Genomic DNA, 21,497 nt, shown 5'->3' with positions numbered 1-21,497 from the left:
GAGACGGGAACTGGGGTACACACTCTCTAAACCCAGAGCAGCAGGGGCCCTGTTCTGAAGGAAGAGGTCACAATCTAAAGAGACAAGACATCGGGAACAGGAGAACAAGATTTTAGATGGGCAATGGAGGCAGAATCATGGAAGACCATAGAAGAGCAGGAGCTGTACCAAGTTCTCCTGAAGCCCAGCACAGCGCCTAGGCCACAACACCAGCCTTCTCATAAGCAGGTGTCCTGGTTTTCTCTGATTTAAAAAAAATCCCCAATTTTTGGATTAGAAAAAGTAACCTCACATCGACATTTTTCCATGATCAAAATCAAACTCCACTATACATATATCTATATATTAGTGGCGTTTCATTTTAATCATGGAAAAATGTGGATTGGGGTAACTTTTTTTTAATCGAAAAATTGGGGATTTTTTTTTTTTTTTTTCAAATCACAGAAAACCAGGATCCCTGCTCGTAAGGCACCCAGAAGTCATAATTCAGAATTGTGCACAAGTGGCTTTCTGATAACTTCATGAACAAACAGGAAGATGAAAAAGAAATGCTCATCTGTCAAAACCTAGAGGTCAACGCCCAACACTCGAGCTGCAACATCTTGCCTTCACAAACTGCAGACTGCAATCCAAGGCCAGCTGGGCACTCCCACCCGCTCCGAAAACCACTATGCTATTTAAACCAGGCTCTTGGGCTGTTTGTTTTTTAACGGATACTGTTTAACTATTTGAACACGGTCTAGTCATGTGGGTCCATCCAGCTGCAGAGAGCCTCAAAACTGATGAAAAGCAGTTGCCATAACAGCATTCTCCTAGTGACACTCCAGGGACTGAAGCTGGCGCTCACACTCGGGACAGCTGGAAACTCTTACATAAATATGCCGTGAGAAAGTATTTTTCAGTTTCTGGGCTCCCAATACAAGGCCATTCCAGAAATTGCTGGGGGATAAAGTTATTCTGTCATGGGATACATTTGACTGCGAAGGCTGCATTTTTGGGACTCTCAGCAAGGAGACACATTGCTTAAATTACACTGTTGCTTAAATATGATTAGAGTAAAGAAACATTCACATCCAGAATTCACATCCCCGCAATAGGAATATCTCCATTCAGACTATTACCCATGTCGACATTAAAACAACCCTGGTAGTTCCTGAGTAGGAGGGAAGGTCTATCCAATGGCACCGGAAACCCCTGAAGGAAACTGGTTCCCACCAAAGCAAATACAACAATCCTTCTTAAATCACTTCATGGCTATTTACTTACTGCACCTTTCAGGGGAAAATATAGTTCTTCTAAACCGGAGACAATAATGTTCCTAAATGATTCAGGGAGTTATAATTCAGGGAATTATTCAACACAAAGGTTAAGGTAAAAAGTTAGAAACGGAACAGGAATCCGAGGGAGGAGGCCTAGGGGGTGGACAGAGTTGTGGCCTTGTAAACACTGGCTGTTGCACTAAAACCTGTGTGTGTGTGTGTGTGTGTGTGTATGTAAGAGTGAGAGAGTGCGAGCATGTGTTACATGTGCATACACCAGACTGTCATTACTAACAGTCTTCCAAGGACAGCTCTGCTAACATCTCCCCAACTCCTCCCAGCAAAGCCCAAGCTATTCTCTAAAGCCCTTTCCCCAAGGTCTGCTTTGAGATTTTCACAAGATCTTCTTTTTTATTACTTCTAAACTGCCTAAGCTCTAGCTGTTTTCCCTCGGGTTCAGAAACTTCAGGCTGAAGAATTACTATATCCAAAAACATAGTAAAAACCCAGAGCCCTGAGATTTCCCGAGACAGACATGCTGTTGAGTTTTCTAAGAATAGACCTGAATGCAAAATATCAGTGCCTCCATCTGCCCCAAAGCACAGAGACGTTAGGTGACAGCAGTGTTGGGACAAAGCCCTCTTTCTCCCGTTGCCTTCACCATGAGGATCAGAGCTCAAACAAGCGCTCAGTGAAACCCAACCTTACCTCCGTTCTTCAAGAATAATTTCAGCTCGGATTCTTAAACAATGTTGTTTCTCCATGGGGTTTCAGCACTGATAAATCTGTAACATTGAACTTTTACTGTTCAGAAAACCTGACAGGCCACAGGACTGGTAATGGGATATAGAGACTCTTAGTTTTAAAGCACAGGTTTGAACCCAGCCCCCGTCTGCAGTGACCAGAAATCATATCATGGCTTTTTGCAGGTCTGGTTCACATGGGTTAGCAGTCTCACTCCAGCTTCTAAAGGGGCAGTCATCCTTAACCATAAAAACCCCGCTGTCACTGGCAATAATTCAGAAGCCACTGTAGAGGGGTCAGGGTTCGATTGCTCTCCAGGACACCCATCTAAGACAACTGGGGGAGAAGCCTGTCCCAGTCCTGGCAATGCTGGGGTCACTATCTGGATAATCATGCATCTCAGACTGCCAATCGAAGTCTGTGCAAGTTTAGACCTTCAACAAACATGCAGCATCCCACCTTTTGCATCCTATATGAACACGAAGGTATATCATTCTGGCTGCTTCCTCATTGGTCTTGAGTCAGGATGAAGGATGGTAAAAAAGCAGTGGCTGTTAAAAACACTGTACCTAGTCCTGGGAGGTCTGGTTATTCTAACTGCAATGCCTAGCAGACTGCAATCTCCTCCAGATGTACCAACACAATTTGAAAACTTAAGGAGCTGAAAGATTATTTACCTCAAAGCTCACAAGGTTTCTATTAAAAGCTTCATTACCAAAAAAAAAAAAAAAGTCAGATGTATCCAAGATCAAACCCTCTTTTCACCCAGCTTGGATGCATTTTTCTGCTGAGAAAAATAAACTTTTACTGATAAATACCACATGAAGATTACACATTAAAATATTCATATTTACAGAAATAACTAGGATTCAGCTTCAACTGTTTCCTTCTAATCATCTGCCCACACCAGTCTCCAATAGGAAAGAGTCCAAAAAAACCCACCTCATTGCTGTCAATCATCTAAGCATCTGAATTATGGGAAAAGAGAAATTAAGTTCAGCCTGGTATGCTTTCCTGAATAACTGGTTAAAATAAAAACAAGGAAAGCCATCTCGTGCTCCCCCCCTCCCCATGCAACCACCCAAAAAAGCCCTGTGTGTCCTGGATCTGCCAAGTGTAAAGTACACAGTCCTTAAGAAATGTAAGTAGATGTGGCTGGTGAAAAAAAATCAAAGAGAAGACAAAGCCCTACTTTATGCTTTTGCCCAAGGCCCACCCAGAGTTTCTGGTTGGTATTCAAGCAAAAACGTGTTGTTCTCTTCATCACTCTCTGGATCTGGATCAGGAGCAGAAAGTGATTTACACCTTGGATGTGAAAGGGCCTCACAACGCGTTGTACTCCACACATTTCGATGGGTCTGTTGGGAAGTGTTTCTGGCAAATGGTCATGAGCCTCTTCAACCCCTAGAAAGTTAATAAAATAAGGACATTTCTGTCAGAAGTCTGCAGCCACCAAACAAACAATGATTTGATGGTTACTTCCGATTCCTGAGCGGAAGTGAGAGAAACCACTATAATGATTTTTAAGTTAAGTACGTTTCAAAAGATCCATGGTTTTGTACAAGTGGTATAAAGAATGAGTAGCTGTATGCTTCTGAAGTGGGAAAGGAGCATGAGAGAACTTGCAAAATTAGCCCCTCTACCTTCATAGGAAAACATCACATCTATTATACTAGAAACTGTCCATGGGAAAACAGTGGGCCCCCCATCACAGGAGACACAACATCAGGTTAAAAATTATTTTAAACAGCTGATTATTAAAAGGGAAGGAAATTTATAACGTGTCCTGTTCATCATTGATACTCTATACTACATTAAACGCAGTTGTAAAATGAAAAGCTGCATCAGTCATCTCATGGGTCTCCTGCACGGGCACGGTGCCAAAAAGTCTAGGTTTGAAAACTAGAAAAACCTTACAAAAATCAGTATCAGGCTTCCAGTGAAGAGTTGCACTTTTCTCATCACTTTAATCAGACCACTAGCACTCAGGGCATTTTCACACATGCAAGCACCGCAGCACCTGGCGCTGTGAAAAGTGCCTGGCGCTATGATGCTTGCAGCTGTATAAGCGGCAAAATGCGCATCGGTGCTGAGAAAGTGGCGGCAGCACGCTTTTGAACTAAAACACATTGGAGATGCTTTAATTCAAAAAGTGCACCACCACCATTTTCTGCACATTGTTCACTTCAGTTTGCGTGCAGAGCAGATCGCATGTGGACAGATAAATCAAGTCCGTTCCGAAGCAGCAGATCTCCGGGGTGTCACGGGACAAAAAATGATGTGTATAAATGCCCTCACAGCCTAAACAACTCAATAGTGATACTCTGGAATCACACAAAGATAGTGGATCACACATTGTAGAGCAACGGTGGGCAAAATATGGCCCACAGGACAGATCCAGCCCTCCAGGCATTTTCATCCAGCCCACCAGGCTTACCAATGAATTGTTCCCTGCCAGCCCTTCTGCCCATGTATACATACCCCTTGCCAACATACCCTACCATGCCTCGCTCCCACCTTTGGGGATGGAAAGGCCTGACTCAGCCAGCAGCAGCTTCCAGGTAGGGCTGCTGCTGCCACTGCTGTAGCCTCCTGGGGACCTACTTGGTTCCCGCAGCATCCCACTTACTCCAGGCAGCAGGTAGGGAGGCAGTAGAGGGAGGGGGAGCTGTAGCCGGAAGGGAGCACAGGGTGTGGGGCTGTGGCTGGTCGCGGCATGGAACCCATACCCAGGCGGGCACCAGCACCAGAGCTCAGGTGGGCAGGGTGGATGGGTGTGGGGACCCTTCCACCCCGCAAACACTCCTCCTACAGCATGCAGCCTCTTCAGGCAGTGGCAGCAGCAGCAACAGGCAGGGATGCTCATACCCAGTGCATGTGCCATCTCCCAGGGCACAGATCCAGCCAGCACTGCATATCACAGTGAGAAGCACAGTCCAGCTTGGCCAACTCTATTGCAGGGGCTCCACTAAGCACACGTGCAGCTCCTCGCACTTGCACAGCACAGGAGGGAAGCTTCATGCACTGGAGCCGACTGCCTTCGAGGCTTCCTGCCACACAGGTCCCAGACCAGCACTGGAAGTGGAGGGGAGCCCCAGGACCTGCATGGCAGGAGGCAAGAAAGGCAGCTGGCTCCAGCGTGTAGAGCTTCCCTCCCATGCCAGGTGAGTGTGGGAAGTTGTATGTGAACGGCGGAGAGCACCACGATAGAGGCGGCCTGGCCAGAACCAAGTGCTAGGTGACAGCGCCTGCACCGGGCACCAAGCACCACAAGCGCCTCTGCCTGCTGCTGGCAGAAGCTGCACACCATAGGGGAAGTCACAAACGCCACAACCCACCCACATATACACCCTCTCACACCCCCCACCCCACACACACACACGCAAACACTCCCACACAAGGCCCCCCACCACACACACGCTATACAAGACTATGACATTATTTTTGAGTTATTATGCATTGTACACTACACAAACAAATCACGACAAAATATTTTTTGTAATAAAGGAGGCACGACCTGGCCCAAGTAGCCCAGAGGCTGGATGACTTTCGCTCTCTTTGAGGTTAAGTGGTGAATCTAGAAAATGTACTAGGCATCGCCCATTAGGGATGCTGTAACTCTGGACTTCTGGCACATGTGCACAGGTAGGGACAAGAGTTATTGTAGTTCTTGTTATAACTAAAATGAAGTGTTTCTTTGGGGATAGAAGGGCAGAAGAGAGAATGGGTGGCTGTGAAAGACAGCCACACCTGCCATGAGAAAGGGAAGTACGAGCTTGAGAGGGACAGTAAAGTGGTGATGGGCAGGTGGCTCCCCTGGGTGTGAGGCATGGGAATGGAGTAGGTAGGGATGGGAGGGAATATGGAAAGAAAATATTTTATTGTATGGAGGCATTGACTGGGAGTTCGGAGTGGCTCTCCTTGGTCAGAGTGGGAGCAGTGGGGTGGAGGGGTTGGAAGTCCAAGGGTTGTTTTGTTGTACCTTCTGATTTTAATATTTCATTCTGTTTTTAAGTTATTTTGTTATATTGTAACCCTCCTTGAGCCTTTTTGGGGAGGGCCGCAAAGAAATCAAATAAATAAACAAACATGCTCCTGATATTGTTGGCCTGGACAATGCTAATATTTCATAACCCAAATTCAAACAGTGCTGGTTACAGAAGGCTCTGAGTGTTTACAGCAGAGAGAAGGAACACACATGCTTGAGGCTAGCTCGACATATGGCCATATGGTTAACTACAAGTTTGAGCAGCTCAGATCTGAGCCTCCTACCCACAGCGAGACAAAGGAAGACTGCATACAGTTATGCAGAGACTCCTAACTGGGAGATTTTAGGCTGGTGAGCCTTTCAGTTTAGCAAACGCAGGTTGGCAGGATGGCAGTTACCCAAAGACATTTGATCTGAGGTATTTGAGAAGAGACCCAGAAGCATGGCTCTTTACACAGTTTCACACAGCCTCCAAGAAAAAATAAGAAATAAGAACAATTCTTACACTTCATTCTTTTAAACATTTATATAAGTTTGGGACATTTTTATAAAGTGGTCTCCCTCTGAAACTGCAATTGTGAGTACATGCAAAATGTCCCTTTAAGGGTCACCACATCTGGCTAGCTGGAGAAGTACAGGGCCAAGCTGGAAACACCTTACTTCACTGTTAAGTCAATTCAACAAGAGGCCCATAAACTCTGTGCAAGACGTGATGGTAAGGCAATGGGTTAGGAAATGATGGAACCCAGGAGAACAAAACATGTGTTTGTAGTTATTTTAGCCCTGATACAGGACCCTGGTAATAAGAACTATTTGACTATCTCTAAACCAGAGCAGAAGAGTGCTCACAGGTCCAGGAAGCATTGGTTATTAAACTGATACTATCTTGGGTCCCAGCCAGAAGGCAACAGCCCATATCTAGCACTTCTTTTAACCACATCATTCATACTTATAAAGCTGCACTATTCTAACTTTGAAAGTCAAGTCTCGGGACTCCAGAGCCTAACACTCAGCACCTCACCTGAATGTATTTCCTCTGAGTCTCATCATTCAGGACATGGGCCACATGTTTAGAGAAAATCTTTTCACGGCCAGTTCGGGCATGGATGCCAACCATGGTGACTCCAATGGGCCAAGGTGCATTCCCAATGGCCATCTGAAGGTAGGCATCATTCGCCTGAAGAAACAAGAATTATAAATAGTTAGGAAAGATGATATCAGAAAGTAAAGGGCTCCCAGAGTTCACTTCCCATAATGACCAACACAGGGCCATCCCTAGGGAGGGGCACATTGGGACGACCGCCCCAGGCGGAGTGGCCACAGCAACTCCGCACCACTGCTACCAGCTTCGGATCCGGCCACTTGCTACCCACCCGCCCCAGCTGCCTTCTTTATGTCTGGGGCACATGGGATCAGGGCCTGCTTGGGTTGGCTCTGATCAACACACACATATCAAGCTCTCTCCCTGAAATGAAGAATCATTTTTTGAAATCTATTTTACAATCTAAATGATCTTGCATTTGACTCCTGAAGTCAGTGACAAGCATGAATTTAATGCTTTGATTATATATAGGAGGGAAGGAGAATCCCAGGTAACAAAATGTAACACTGACCAGAAAGTCAAGTTTCTGGAGATCATTTTGACTATACAATCCTTTAATGCTGACTTTAACTTTCTGCTAACAAATTTCCTTATTTTTTTAGAAGCTCTCTGGACATTTTGAGGGAAAATAAGGAGAAAAAAAAAGGGGGGGGGGGAGGAGGAATGACTGGACCAGAAGCCCACTACCAAAGCAACTGAATGGTGGGCTCAAGACAGCTTCCACATGGCTGAGATTGCCCTCACACACACATGGAGCCTAGACAGTGTTTGAAGAAATAAGCCAGCTGTGTGAAGTTGTCTTCCAACAAAAAGACAGACAGCTCCTTTGCCGCTCTCTACAAGGGTGGGCTGCATTTAAACTCAACACCTATGGGCAGGTTATCAGCCATGATGACTGAACCTGGTACTGGCAGATCTAAAAGCAGGAGCCTTGACTGACCAAGTTAGAAGCCCCTGGACTTTGAGCTCAAAACTCCAGGTGCTAGGGGGAACAGAGCTGTGCTTGCTTCACGTTCCAGGATATGATGGTTGTACCACTTACTGGTGGTGCACCCAACACTTCCCACAATTAAGCTGCCATTTTGATTATTTATAATTGTGCTGAACTTCAGCAATTCCAGCCGAAGTCTTCTTACCTTTGGCTGAACTGTTTTGCAAGTTTTAGCCAAAACAGCTGATGAAGGAGAAAAAAAAATAGATGGGAGAAAACACTGTGTCCGTTCAGAAAAGAGTCTCAAACTCTGACACCTAGAAGCTGCAGTAACTCCCAACTTTTCAGCAGAGACCTGAAATGGGAGGGAGGCCTACCCTGGCATTAGGGATGTGCCTTTTGCCAGTCCCCTGGAAATGTACCCAAACCTTGCCAAGATAGAAGTCTCTACAAAAATTCAAGTTCCTGAATACTCAGCCAAGACTGGTCTCCAAAGAGCTCATCTGCATGAGCGGGCCCCAAGCCAGGTCTGTGGAGACTGTGTCGAACTCATCCTATTATCTCCCCCACCCCAGGCATCTAGGAGTCGTGACAAGGGGTGGAAGAATAGAGTAAAGACATTCCCCTCCACACTCTCCATCTTGCCCCATGCCTCCTGGGACCCTGGCAGCATGGAGAAGATGAGAAAGCACTGGAAAGCAGAAGGGTCAGGAAAGGACAGGGAGAAACATGGGGCAGGGCAGGAGGTCAGGATCCAGAACAACTACAGCATCCTGCCTTCCAGGGCCTGAAGTCTCTCCGCTCTGCTGTCAGCAAGCAGCTGTAAAACTACTGGTGAAGTACAAGCTGAAGTGATTGGCCCACAGCCTGTTACTGCTACCAATTACTCCACTGCCTGATGGGCTGCCTAGATGCTGAGGATTTAAAAAAAAAAAAAAATTAAGGAAAATTTTGTGTGTCCCATGTCAAATCAGCCAAATTGATTCTAAATCTGAGTCATCCAAGAACCAAATGTGGCCCTATTACCAGCAAAGATCCTCCACCCCCGCATGGGGCTTCAGATGCTTCCAAATCCTTTGGCGGGCATCCTACGTGCAGGCCCAAGCCCGGAAGCTTGGGGCTCAGACGTCCCCAAGTTTGGCTTGCCCTCTGCCTGCTGGAAAGGACACGGGACTGCAGGAAATGAGAAGCAAAACCCTGCTCTGCCTGGAGGCCAGGTAGGGACGGTATACTTTAAGGACACCTGTAGCCACTCACAACACATGGAGATATTTCAAGAAACACTAAATATCCAATTACTGAATGTGGTGAGTCAGGGGGGAGAAGGGGGTTGGAATTGCCTGTGATCATAAAGCAGTCAGTCATTAAAGGGTTCATTTTGGTTTACAGGAGACAGATTTTGTCATTTCCCAGCTTACATGAGCTCCATGTTACCAACGCAACTATCTTTCACCATTTTCTGGAGATTTCAAGCGTACAGCACTAAAAATACACATCTTGTTGCACAGAGCAGAAAGCACACAAGTTATCAGCAACTGAGGAATGTAAAATCTTGTCAAGAATTAAGATAGGGAACTGGGTAGAAGGGATGGAAGCATCTTCAAAAGTGTCAGGTCCACAAGCCTCAGAAAACCTTCCAAGTGCATATTCAAAGGCACCAAGCCAATCTAAGTATAAAATCAAGCACCTGCAGAACAGACAGGCGCAGCTGATCCACCCACATTTGCCACATGCCAGTTGCTTTCTTAGGGGAACACTTAGAATAGACAGATTGTAATTCAGAAACGTCTTAGCCTGACTTCAAACTGGTTTGAATTAAACTTGCCTTAGGGCACACTACGTTCCTAAAAACAAAATCAGGCTTGCTCACTAGGCACATTATTCCAAGTCCTCACAAGTCTTGGGGAAAAAAAAATTGGAGGGGGAATTACAAGGCTCAGTTTCCCTTGCCACCCATGCTCGCCTAGAAACGGTTTCAGCATTCAAGATATTTCTGAAGGTGGTTATAGTATGCTTCATGTAAAATGTATAACTGTCACTGTCTTGGGGCACCAAATAATTCCAGTTGCCTCCTCTAGGTGCATTTTTTACCCAAAAAATGTAAAAAATGCATCTTCAATCTTGCTAATTCTGATTATGCACCTGCAGCCCATGACACTCTCAGATTGTAAGCAAGGCAAGATTTATCCCTCTTCAGTAGCCACATCCAAATCCAAGACTTTCCAGGCAGCTCTCTTGCTGAGAAACAAATATCAATCCAAAACCTGGAAGCCCGCCATTCAGTTCCAGGAACTATACAGTGAATTCCCCACCTCCCTCTGCCTGGTGTCTAACCAGAGGCTGATGTCAATTTTGTCTGAACAGCTGTTATGTCTAACCCTAACTACGTTCCCTCTGAGGACCTAAAGCCTTCACACTATATACTCAATCTAATTAATACAAGATAGTTTCAACACTTTGGAGGCTTTTAAACAAACATACCTTCACATACTCCCGTTGCAACATGAATTTAATAATATCTGTTATTGATTCTTTGATGTCTGCAGGAAGAGTCTGTAAGAGAAGACACATCAGTTTTACTTATGAACAACACATAGCTCTTGAAAGTCCTCATACCGTAGAAGAGCTCAGCACATACAGATCTCAAAGCATGCTAAAGAACACAGATACATCTAAATAAAAGTCTTGTGCAGACAAGGTGACTCAGGCCTGGGAAGCTTAAGTGACATGCCCAAGGTCCCAGTAAGTCAGCGGCAGGCTGGAAACAAGCCACAAATTCTTTACCACCTCACCAGTCCACTGAACTTGTGATGCATAAAATGACAATTGTGCAGGCAATGGACAGTTATTTGAAGTAGATGATACAACTCAGTGATTAGGGCACAGAAAGGAGAACCAGGCAGTCTATTGGGTTTTCTTCTCAATTGTGTGATTGGATAAGCCTGAGCAAATCTTGGTCTCCCTAATTCCTTTTCCCCATGTGCACAAAGGAGGTAACATTTTCTTAGATGAGAAACAGCATGTAACCACTGAATGTTCTGTAAGTCTTGCTGAATAGCAGCATTTTAAAAATCCTTCACCCTTTTCCGTAGTTTTCTGAAGAGGGGTCGGAGGTAGGATTCTGTCTGCTTTTGAGTGGCACTGCTCAGTTTCCCCTGCACACCACGTTTGACATAATCCTCCCTGGCGTTCAGCTCCTTGGCCCAAACTCCAAGAAGAAACTGCAAAGGGAAGGAACATTAATGATACACTGCCACCTCGTGGCTAGACTCACAAAGTGCACGCATAACTGTAAAAAAAAATGAGGAAAATGTCTGGACAAAACTCAAAAAGGTGGTTTTCAGGAGGGAATTGAATTAAAACATGGCATACAAGGATCATAAAGTTGTGCCAGGCATAGGGGATGGCACAGAAGAAGGTACCACGAAGCAGAAGGAGGCAACTTAGGAAATGCCAAGATTGGACGTCACTGCTGGAACTAACAGGCAAGCCAAGACAAAGAAACAAAAGCAGAGACATTGGTGGGAGACAAAAGGAAAAGTTTCAGCATTATTTCAGCTAACCACCACACAACACTCCTTTCAGATCAGAGCCCAAAAAACATTCTTGCACTACAGTTCCACAACATTAGTTTCCACGTCTCTTGTGCTGCAGTGCACTTGCACACAATCCAAGGTAAATGGGTACCTGTGCATTTAAGATAAGGAGCAAAAGTTGGCCAAGCACAAATACTAATCACATCACACTAGGTGCTGCTAGCCGCGGCTGACAGGCCTGACAGACCTTCCAGGCTCAGACAGACCAGGACAGACTGATTTGTACAGAGCTGTCACAGCTTGCTTAAGCTCTCTTAATCCAGTCTAACTTAAGTGTCATAGGAAAAGATTTACCAAAAATGTGTTAAATAAGCATGAAAAAGCAGAACCAAGTTTTCAAAAATGTTATGCATCTACCAGTTCCTCACTCTGTCCAGTAGGAGGTGTTGAGCCCTTCTGAAAAATCTAGCTACCTAAATAAAGACTGGCTAAATAGGGTCTTGATGTCTTTAAAAAAAAAAAAAAATCTATCCCTACACATACCAAGGCAGAACAGTCACAACCAGAACCTCTTGTTTTTAATTATTTTTATTACAGTCACTAAATCATACTCTTTGCTACTGCTGAAACAGAATCATCCCACCAAATTAAACCTCTTTACCTTTAAGAATTTGGTTATGATGTCCATGTCTTTATGGTCATCCCCTTTTCCCAAGGACTCTCCCAAAGCCTGAAAGAAGAGAAAAGCTGTCAGTATGTTTTCCTTCCACATCTTCCAGTTACTTGTTTCTGCCAAAAAAACAGCCAATAACACTGTGCAGGCTTCTGACATTCATGAATCTACTGCTTGTGGGCAATAAAGAACCAGCTGCAGATTTCTTAAATCTGACTTATCTGAGATTTCTAACGTAAAAGCATTCTCACTTACTAAATAATAGGCATGACAGGCAAAGATGCTGAGCCCACAACTGCTGGACATTGATGGTTATGATTTGCATTCAGTATTTTAAAACCTCTAACAAATCAGCTCAGAGTGACTTTATTAATGTTATGCCATGATTTATGCTATTTAAATTCTCTGTTCAGAGTTTCACATTTCTGTTTACTTGGACAGGGAACCTTTGTATAGTCAGCTCCAAGATAACCCTCTAAGGGAGCATCCACACATGCAGGCATGTGCGCTTGCAGCAGCTCAAACAGAAGTGGCACAAATTTGAGCCAGGGATTTCTGCCTCAGGGCACATGCCTGGACATGTACTTTGGGACAGGGAAAGTTGCACCACTTGGGGCACAATAACCCTGCTCAGCTCCACCTGGATCTGCAGCCAGGGGAAGCTAGAGCCTGGAGCCAGCACCTGTGCTGGCCCCAGCACTTTAAAAACCTGCCCTGTGCCAGCCCCAGCAGTATAAAAACCTGCTCTGGTGAGCAGCTCAGGACTGCTTGTCCTCAGGAGCTTCTGAAGCCTAGCCACTTGGTATCTAGGGACACTACCCCTTGTGCCAACTGGACTGCTGAAGCAGCCCCAACCTGGAATGAGCCCTGTCCCCTCTACCCACTGCAGCAGTCTGGCAGTGGGGGATGCTGCCTAGCTGTGACCTGCTGCCACCTGCAACAGCATCCACTCCCTTGGACCTGTGGCCCCATGGCTGCGCCCCTGCCAGACCCCCGCTCTGCCATTTGGGCAGCTATCACCCAAAAGATGTGCTCCTTGCAGTGGCCCACTTTGAATTGTCCAAGTGTGTCCTCTTGGCCCCAAATGGCCAACAGGTCAGCCACCTCGTCTGCCTCTCCAGCTGGGTCCCCAGTGCTGGCCCTGGACAGGGTCGTCTGTCCGGGTCTCGCCACTTGTCTCACTAGCAGAGATCCTGGTGTTCCCTGTTTAAAAATTGCAAATTCTCTGATAAGAAACCCAAATTCTCGCATTCAAACACCCAAAATAGCGTTCTTCCACTATTAAAATGAAACACTGCTATATATATAGAGATCCATTGGGCAATGTTTTATTGCTACATTTACAAGTTTAAAGCAATTTGGAAACCTACCAGTGTCTCTATCATTGTAATAAAATACATTCTAAATATCTATACACTTTGGCATTTACTTTTGGCTTTTTTGTCATAGAAAAGTCAGAGCTGACCCTACCCCCTTCACTCATCAGGATGTGCAGTGCTGAGCAGCACTGATATGCCAGTGCCCTGCCTCTGCCTCTCAACCCACAGCCTGTCCCTCATCCCAGTCCCCTCACTCCTTACCCACAGGGCCACGTACGTGGGTAAGGGGTTTGTGGGGGTGGCTGGGCCCAGGCAGGGAGGCAGGCAGGGGGGCTGGGGCCAGGCGGGGGACCCACCCCCCCTGAGCTGCCCCCCAATGGTCCCCTGCACCCCCAGTAGTCGCCCCACCCCTCCTTACCTGGAATGGAGCCCAGGTCCAGGTCACTGCAGCCTGCACAACTGTCTGTCCTGCATAAGCAGGCAGCGTGCTTCAGCCCCAGGGCAAGAACCAGCCATAGAGATGCTCTGACTGGCTGCCAGTGCATCTCTGTGGAGGACGCAAGCCTCTGGTTGCCTCAGGACATGATCTGGGACTGTGCCCTGCTCTTTTTTCCCCCCAGGGTATTTTTTTGATACCTGAATCTCCAGGTATAAAATTTTGACCCTGTGCTGCAAATATGCAGCACAGGGAACATTTTTTTGTTCCCAGAGTGCTTCTTACAGCATCTCAAACTGATTTGGGATACTGCAAAAGGCATTTGCACTCATCTGGACGCGCCCTAATAGTGCAGCAGTCTGTTGACACGTACACACTACAAATGCTACTTTTATACTTCTTATAAAGACCCAGTGTTTGTAAGGCCCGTCTACATGAGGAAACTGATCATCTCTGTCTCAACAAGACTTCTGCATGAACTGGTTGCAAAGAGGCTTAACCATACTGTTAGTGTTTGCAGCCTGTTTCTGCCCATCCTTCGATAAGATAGCCTGAGTAGACACCTTATCTAAACCCAGCCATGAAGTTTCCATATGGCACTGGACACCCTGAGAGAGAGAGTTAGATTAGCATATTATATACCTCCAATTCTTCAATAGTAGTGTTTTCTTCATGGACTTTCAGATCATTCTGCGAGTCATCTTCTCCTGCTTCTTGACCACCTACAATTTCATTCAGGTACTGTTGATCAATCTTATCCAAAGCCGCCTTCAGGTCATTTCTCAATCCCTGAGAGAGAAAGGAGAAATAGTTACCATATAATCATAATCCTATTGCTTTGGATAATGCCAGGAAACTTTTTACTTTTGTACAGTAAGGGCTGAATTCTGAGGACTTGCATAACTTCTTAACTTTAAGAAGGGGGGCTGTAAAGTCAAAGTGAATTCAAAGGGCAAATCTTCTAGACACATGAACTGAGATTACTCATCTACTTAAAGTTAAGCGGATACACAAGAGTCCACTGAACTGAAACTTAAAAACACAGCAACTAGCACCTTTTCTGCCTTTTTCAGCTAAAAAGCTATAGGGACTGAATTAGCTTTCAGTGTAGTCAGCACAGTACCTTAATAGTAATTCTAATGGAAGAAATGCATTGTCTGTTGGGCTTCATCAAGTCTTCCCATCTGCCCTGAACTAATAAAGCAACCATGCTTTCTTTATTTAAAACAGCTCTAAACATCCATGCTGTTTCCCTTTAGCATGTATAAATATTGTTCTTCTTTTTAAACAAAACTGAATGTTTTATTTAAATTGCAGTTAAAGAGAATTTAACTTCACCTACTTTCAACTGTGCATGAAAAAATATGTAATATTACATATGGTTACAATCTGGTACTAAATTTTTATAATCAAAAGAAGACAGCTTGTCAATAGGCACAAATTTCTCTAAGGAATGGAACTACTGTGACAGGCTTTTAAATTACACAGAAAGCTAGAATTCAGTCTGTCACTCCTAACCCTAAGCCAAGTTCATGCACTCCTATCACTTCAAAAGAGGTGGGTATGTATTTTCTGAGTGATCTTTTTTGACTCTCAGGAATGATTCAGCTGCTTTCATCAGTTTTGGATGTTTGACCCACACTAACTATTAAACCTTCCCAAATATAGCTCAACTGCAATGGGCTCAAATGCATGCTAAAAGTAGTGTAAATTATTTTATTTCCTGTCCTCAGGCCTGATTCCACTTCCAGTGACGCTAATAGCAGTTCTACCTGACCTTGGCAGAGTCAGGCCTCAGCTCGCCAGAACTGTATCACCTCTTTAATCTTGTTTATCCTACTTTAGGCCAGCAAACAGAGGAGAAAAGACACAGAAGCTGTGCAAAAGAAACAGGTTTAGAACTGCCCATCTCCCATAGTTTGTAGAGCACTTGGCGATTAGGACTGGCTTGAAACAATTTTCCAATAATATTGTTTATAATAAGTAAGAAGGAATAAAATCCAGCTTTCTTGTTTTGTTGTGTAAAGTGCAAACATAGGGGGTGGGGAGATAAACAAAATCATGTCTTCTTACTTAGATGATGATATCTAATATTCAGTTAACAGGTCTGTTATAAAAAATGCCAGGCCAGGAGTCATTTTTGGTTGAAAAATGGGGGGAAAATGGCCCACAGCCATTAAAAAGTTGGACAGCTGTAGTATAGGGAGAGTAAAAGGCACACTCAAAAAATCTACATGTGGAGAATGAAAAGTATTTTTCATTGTTCTATACCTTTTTTAAATGACAATCCACAGGAATAGTAAACATTAGGACAAAACTAATTACATACATACTGCTCTCACTGTTAAACATTCATTTGCCAGTGTTACCTTGTTAACTTCAGGCGCAAGAATTTCTATCTTCCTCAAACGCTGGAATGCATCATAATCTGTTTCTCCAAACAATCTGACAGGTTCACCTCTCTCCCTCAATCTTCTAATCACCTGCAAGGAGTCAAAGTGTTCTCTAACACAAACTAGTAGGAGGCAAAATAAATGCAGGACAGTTTATTTACATAGTCTATAATAAGCAAACTGGGGGGGAGAGGCAGTGGTAGTCGAAACAGCAGCAGCAAAATGTTCCAGACACTTTCTGATCTAAATAAGACATTCCCACAGTATTTCAGTTAAGGGTCATTTCAGCTGAAATAATTCCAATCCAAATTTTCTTTAAAATCTCAGGCATCCCTGATGTGGCTTAACTTCCTCTTACCAACTTGTTTTTGAAACAGCATGCATCTGCCCTGCTTAAAAAAAGTAGGTATCTATTTTCAGAGTGATCTTTTTTTGACTCTCAGGGATGATTCAACTGGTTTTGTTAATTCTTGATATTTGACCCCCACTAACTATCCCCTGCCTATGGTGTGTTGTGAGATGTTCCTATTTCTAGTGTTGTGCTTTGTACTTTTATGTGAGGGTTTGAAGTGGTGATTTTTAGGCATCTTTGGAGAAATGGTTGCCAGAAGACACAAGGGGCTCAACTCAGCAGCCAGGGAAACTGTTTCCAGTAGTATGTTCCTGCAACATTTTCACATGATGGCAGTATTTTCCAAGCACCAAAGTGACCCAAAAGTCAGGGGGATTGCACTCTGAATAAAACTTGAAATTCTAAATTACTCTGGAGTTTTGCAAGATCCTAATGGATGAAAATGATGACATTTTCTAAGTGTCAAGATACTTACCTACTGTCTAAGGCAAAAAAAAACCATTTGTGCATGAATGTAAGTATGGGCTGAGTAGATTGGGTGTCTAGGTTAAAAGCCGGAATGACCTGATTGGAAGACAGACTTACAAAAGCTCCTCTTCTAAGGATCTTAGGGCTCTTGCAAATATTAAGTCTCAGTATATAAATACAGCATTCATTTATTGTAAAAAATAGGCAAAACTGGGGAAAAAAATTAGACAATATACCTAAACTTGGTCAGAGCCAAGAACAGAACTCACATCTCCAGACTGGACACTGCCACCATTTTTAGTGCAGTGGACTAACTAAACAAGAAGCAGCAGAAGAGTTAGAGTTTTCCATTTAGTTACATGGTTCTCTGTGTTTCCCATACTTGGGGTAAACCCTTAACTTGCAGTCATTGCAGAATCAAAAGTGAATATGACACATCCATGCTGCTGACACTTAAAAACCTCCAAGGGGAAGTTATGGCACTTCTACATGTAGACCTACGAGGCACAAGAACAAGGCATCCCAGTTTATGCTGGAGATGTGGCATGCAGCTTTGAAACCAAAAGCTAGTAGTTCACCTTTCTTTTTTTTTTTTTTTTTAATGGAGTCCTGCAAAGGATAAGGGCTCTGGTTCTGTTAGCTCTGCCAGCCTGCTGAGGGTATCCTAAGCATGAATTTTCATACTTCTGTGTTGGAGGTGTTAGTAAATTTATTCTTCATTCTCAACATCCTGATTTCAGCTTAAGGAAAAGGCTTTTATTTCACTAACTAAAATGCTCTCATAAGGACTTGTCCCCTTAAAACATTGAGAGAGCAAAGCAGTAACTGCAGCTATGTCCCTTCCAAGAATCTAAGAAGAATTTTAAAATTGGCCTTGGCCCAGGGTCACAGGCAAACAAGCTGAAAATTCAGAATGGGGGCGGGAAAGAGAGGGAGGAGAATGCAGCTCCCTATCCCATTATCAAAGATTCACAGTTTTAGATTAATCTCAAAGAGTAATCAAACTCTAGAAGTGAATGCATTCAGCAATTTAATGTAAACCATTAGAAAAAAGGGTTCTTTCCATCTGAATGGTCCCAGACAATTTGTTGCCTAGCACTCTCATTTTGCAAAATCAGAAATCAACCATCTTGGCAAGTAACATAAAGAAGGCAGGGTAGATTTTCACCTTGCAGACTAGCCACAGTAGATAGATTATAAGTATATAGCACAAGCTTTTGTAAGCCAAAATTCACTTCATAAGATGCTGTGAAAGGCCAGGGAGAAAGCAGAGTACCACATCCTTCCATGGCATCTGATGGAGTTTCAGCTCATAAAAACTTGCGCTATAAACTAACCCAAATAGAGATATATAAAGGTACAAATCTACCCTGCTTTCTACTTGACTTCAGACTAACTCGGCTAATGAAGTCTCTCAGGTGACAAACACAACCTATATGGTAAACATAAATACCGCAAATAAGTACTTCGCAGGACGATAGACACAACCTGGCAGAAAAGGCTCTGGAGCACTAGAAAGTATCTCTAATGGAAAAATTCAGATGGTTTCTTGTAAACCCAGGCTGGTTAGTTGGCGATATCTGATTTTACCTCTTGTCTGGAAAGAGTCATGGGTAACTTTTCTTCAGCCAGCTCTAGCTCCAATACTGGGTTGGATGAAGTCAATGGTTTCTCTTCCTCTTCTGTCTGCTGTACCTACACGGTAACAATATTTATTACAGCAAGCCGAGGCAAATAAACCTATAAATTTAAGAGCATTAGGCTGGAAACTCTCTGGAGCAAAGACTGCTTCCCATAGTGCAACTATACAGAACAATCAGTCCTGTCTAAACACAGGTCTCCAAGTGCCACCTCAATTCTAGAAACAATGCCACAGCTAAAATTGTATGCCAGTGTATGCATTTCCAGAGGAAGGAATAATTTTATTACAAATACCAGGGTTTCCTAAATACTTTTAAGGAATGGGGAAAACAATAGATCTGGAAGGCAATACAAAGACATTCAGTTGACTGTGAACACAAACAGCAAAACAGCTTATATGGGGAATGCTTTTTGAAGAAGAATTTGACAAAAGACTACAGTTCATTGCAAAAAACATACCACCTTCATGCCCTCATTATAAGAGTAGCATGACAGTAACAGTTCCCCTCGATCGGGAAGGAAAGTCTCCAAATCAAGTGGAACTTCTTCTTCCTGGTACAGCTTGATGTTTTCATAGCACAGGAACCTCTCTTTTGCCCAAAGTTAAAAATATGCTTGTAAGTGCATCTCCCTTTATAAGCCCAGGTGTAACACTTTGTCATGGAGGGTTATTAAAAACAAAGGAGAATTGGGTGAATAGGCTGATGCTGGCAGTTCTAAGTCAAACAGGAAAATAATTCACACAAGAAAGTGAGCAGCATAGAAATTTGCTAGATGCCTTATTAGTTTTTAAAAGTAATAATTCAATTTCATTCTAAAGAGTGTTACACTATATGCAGAGTCAAGGAATGCAACAAAAGCCAGATTCAGTTTCTATTTCTAAAACACAAGCTTGGAGGACAGCTTATATCAGAAAACCAGTTTCAACATTCTCTCAGGCCGATATCCCAGTCCGCAATCAAGGGCTCTGTGTCTGGACATAAGGATATATCCATGTGGCTCCAGCTACTGGACCAGGCACAAGTCTGTTTTTCATACTACATTAAAATATACAGGGGTTAAACTTGAATTGAAATACCCACCCACTTCAGTGGGAGTTCAGGGCAAGCAAGGAAGACAGGATCAAGTCAGTGATTGACATCTAAATAGAGAAACATGACTTTCATCATTTCAAGGGACAAAAGAAACCTACCTACTAAAGGTAAGAGAGGAAGTAGGTTAGATGGGAAACACCTCCCCTTCAATGTCAGAATTTCTTTCAACCTTCTAATCATTTTTTAAAACAATAAAGTAGGACAGCAACTCTGAGGAAAGATTTGAGCCATTCTGTCAGCTGGAGTCAAAGTTACAAGCAGTATCTTTGCCATGGTTATTTGTGCTTCAGTGCTTTCTCGTTACAAGCAAGAGACATAATATGTATTATTAAGGCAGTCTAAGCAAAGCAAAAGCGCCTTTGTTTTAAAAAAAAAAAAAAAAATACCAGCCAGCTTCCTGCCTTTCATTTTATTAATCAAAGCTCAAATGCAGAAATCTGGGAGGCTCTAAAGAAGCACCAATTCAACTAAAAAACTCACATAAAAATCTCTCCTGAGATCACATTTTAATTCAAAAGGATTCCTGTAGCAAAAAGAGGTATTTTGTCCCCATGTAGCTTTTTTGTCTAAACCCACATCTAACTTTCTGTATCTCAGCAAAAAGCCTGAAATGTACTAAACTGAATTCAAATCACCCAGGAAAGTTAAACATTAATACACAGATACCAAAAACCTAAAAGAAACCTCATTTACCCTTTGATGAGTATGGGTCCTTTTTACTCCAAGTGACAGAAATTATGCTAGAAACACCAGACTGACACAATTTTTGAGTGTCTTCAGACTGGTAAAAAAATAGGGGTGCACTGATGGAGATTTTTGGGGCCGATACCAATGGCTGATTTTTAACGAGCAGTATACCGATTCAATTGCCGATATGCAGCCCAGCAGCATGAAGAGCAGCATCCAGCTGGTAAGTCCGTTGGGGAGAAGGAGAGTGGGGGGCAGATCCAGGCCCCCCGTGGTGAGGCAGGGAGTGGGTCTGGGGCAGGAGCTACACAGCCAGGGCAAGATGTGGGATGGAGCCATGGCTCATCTGGCAGGGTGTGGAGGGAGGGGGCAGCTCCTGCCAGGGAAGGCATGGGGGGCATGTGCCCCCCAGATCTGTGAGCGGGACAAGGGCAGCTTCAAGGTCTTCCTGGCAGGGGGTTAGGCCAGGGCTGCACTTGGGGTGGGTGGTGGCAGTGCTGGGAGGAGGGTTATGACAAATCTGTAGTCCACTGCATAGCCCCCCTCCTACCACTGCCACCACCCGCCCCCAAGCATAGCCCCGACCCAACCCCCGCCGCCAGAAAGAGCCCAATGCTGCCCCTGGCCCCAGCCTGCGGCTGCAGCCCACCCTCACCCTGCACACAGATCCGGGGGAAACACGCACCCCATGCCCTCCTGGGGTACGTGCAGCAGTGGGACCTGCCCCCGCCCCCTACATGAGCCACAGCTCCGTCCCATGCCCTGCCCCAGCTGTGCAGCGCCAGTCCCACTCCCTCTCTTACCACAGGGGCCTCAGTCTGCCCCCTCCACGCCCCTTCTTTCCTCCTACAACAGATTTACCAGCCAGACACTG

The 21,497-nt window shown here is 44.3% G+C and overlaps 1 protein-coding gene across 10 annotated transcripts in view; it reads right to left on the bottom strand.

Annotated features, from left to right (window-relative positions):
- Positions 1-2,782: 2,782 nt before the first annotated feature.
- The window catches only part of PRPF18 (pre-mRNA processing factor 18), a 34,680-nt gene continuing 15,965 nt past the window's right edge, over positions 2,783-21,497 (bottom strand). For 4 of the 10 annotated variants that reach the window (XM_090041816.1, XM_090041815.1, XM_090041820.1 and 1 more), the window contains 9 exons: positions 18,792-18,896; positions 16,358-16,471; positions 14,631-14,777; positions 13,284-13,436; positions 12,222-12,290; positions 11,105-11,245; positions 10,506-10,577; positions 7,013-7,168; positions 2,783-3,407 (listed from right to left, as the gene is read on the bottom strand). In XM_090041816.1, the coding sequence (XP_089897942.1) occupies positions 3,327-3,407; positions 7,013-7,168; positions 10,506-10,577; positions 11,105-11,245; positions 12,222-12,290; positions 13,284-13,436; positions 14,631-14,777; positions 16,358-16,471; positions 18,792-18,812 (954 nt within the window). In that variant the 5' untranslated portion in view covers positions 18,813-18,896 and the 3' untranslated portion in view covers positions 2,783-3,326. Of the gene's footprint in view, positions 3,408-7,012; positions 7,169-10,505; positions 10,578-11,104; positions 11,246-12,221; positions 12,291-13,283; positions 13,437-14,630; positions 14,778-16,357; positions 16,472-18,791; positions 18,897-19,924; positions 19,984-21,497 lie in introns of all 10 variants that reach the window. The other 6 variants (XM_090041819.1, XM_090041818.1, XM_090041823.1 and 3 more) reach the window with 3 other exon arrangements.

The sequence above is a fragment of the Crocodylus siamensis genome, chromosome 4, assembly GCF_052110815.1.
Source record: "Crocodylus siamensis isolate JL-2025a chromosome 4, ASM5211081v1, whole genome shotgun sequence".
Taxonomy (NCBI): Eukaryota; Metazoa; Chordata; order Crocodylia; family Crocodylidae; genus Crocodylus; species Crocodylus siamensis.
Note: the sequence above shows the minus strand (reverse complement) of the source record. Positions and strands in the feature narration are given on the sequence as shown.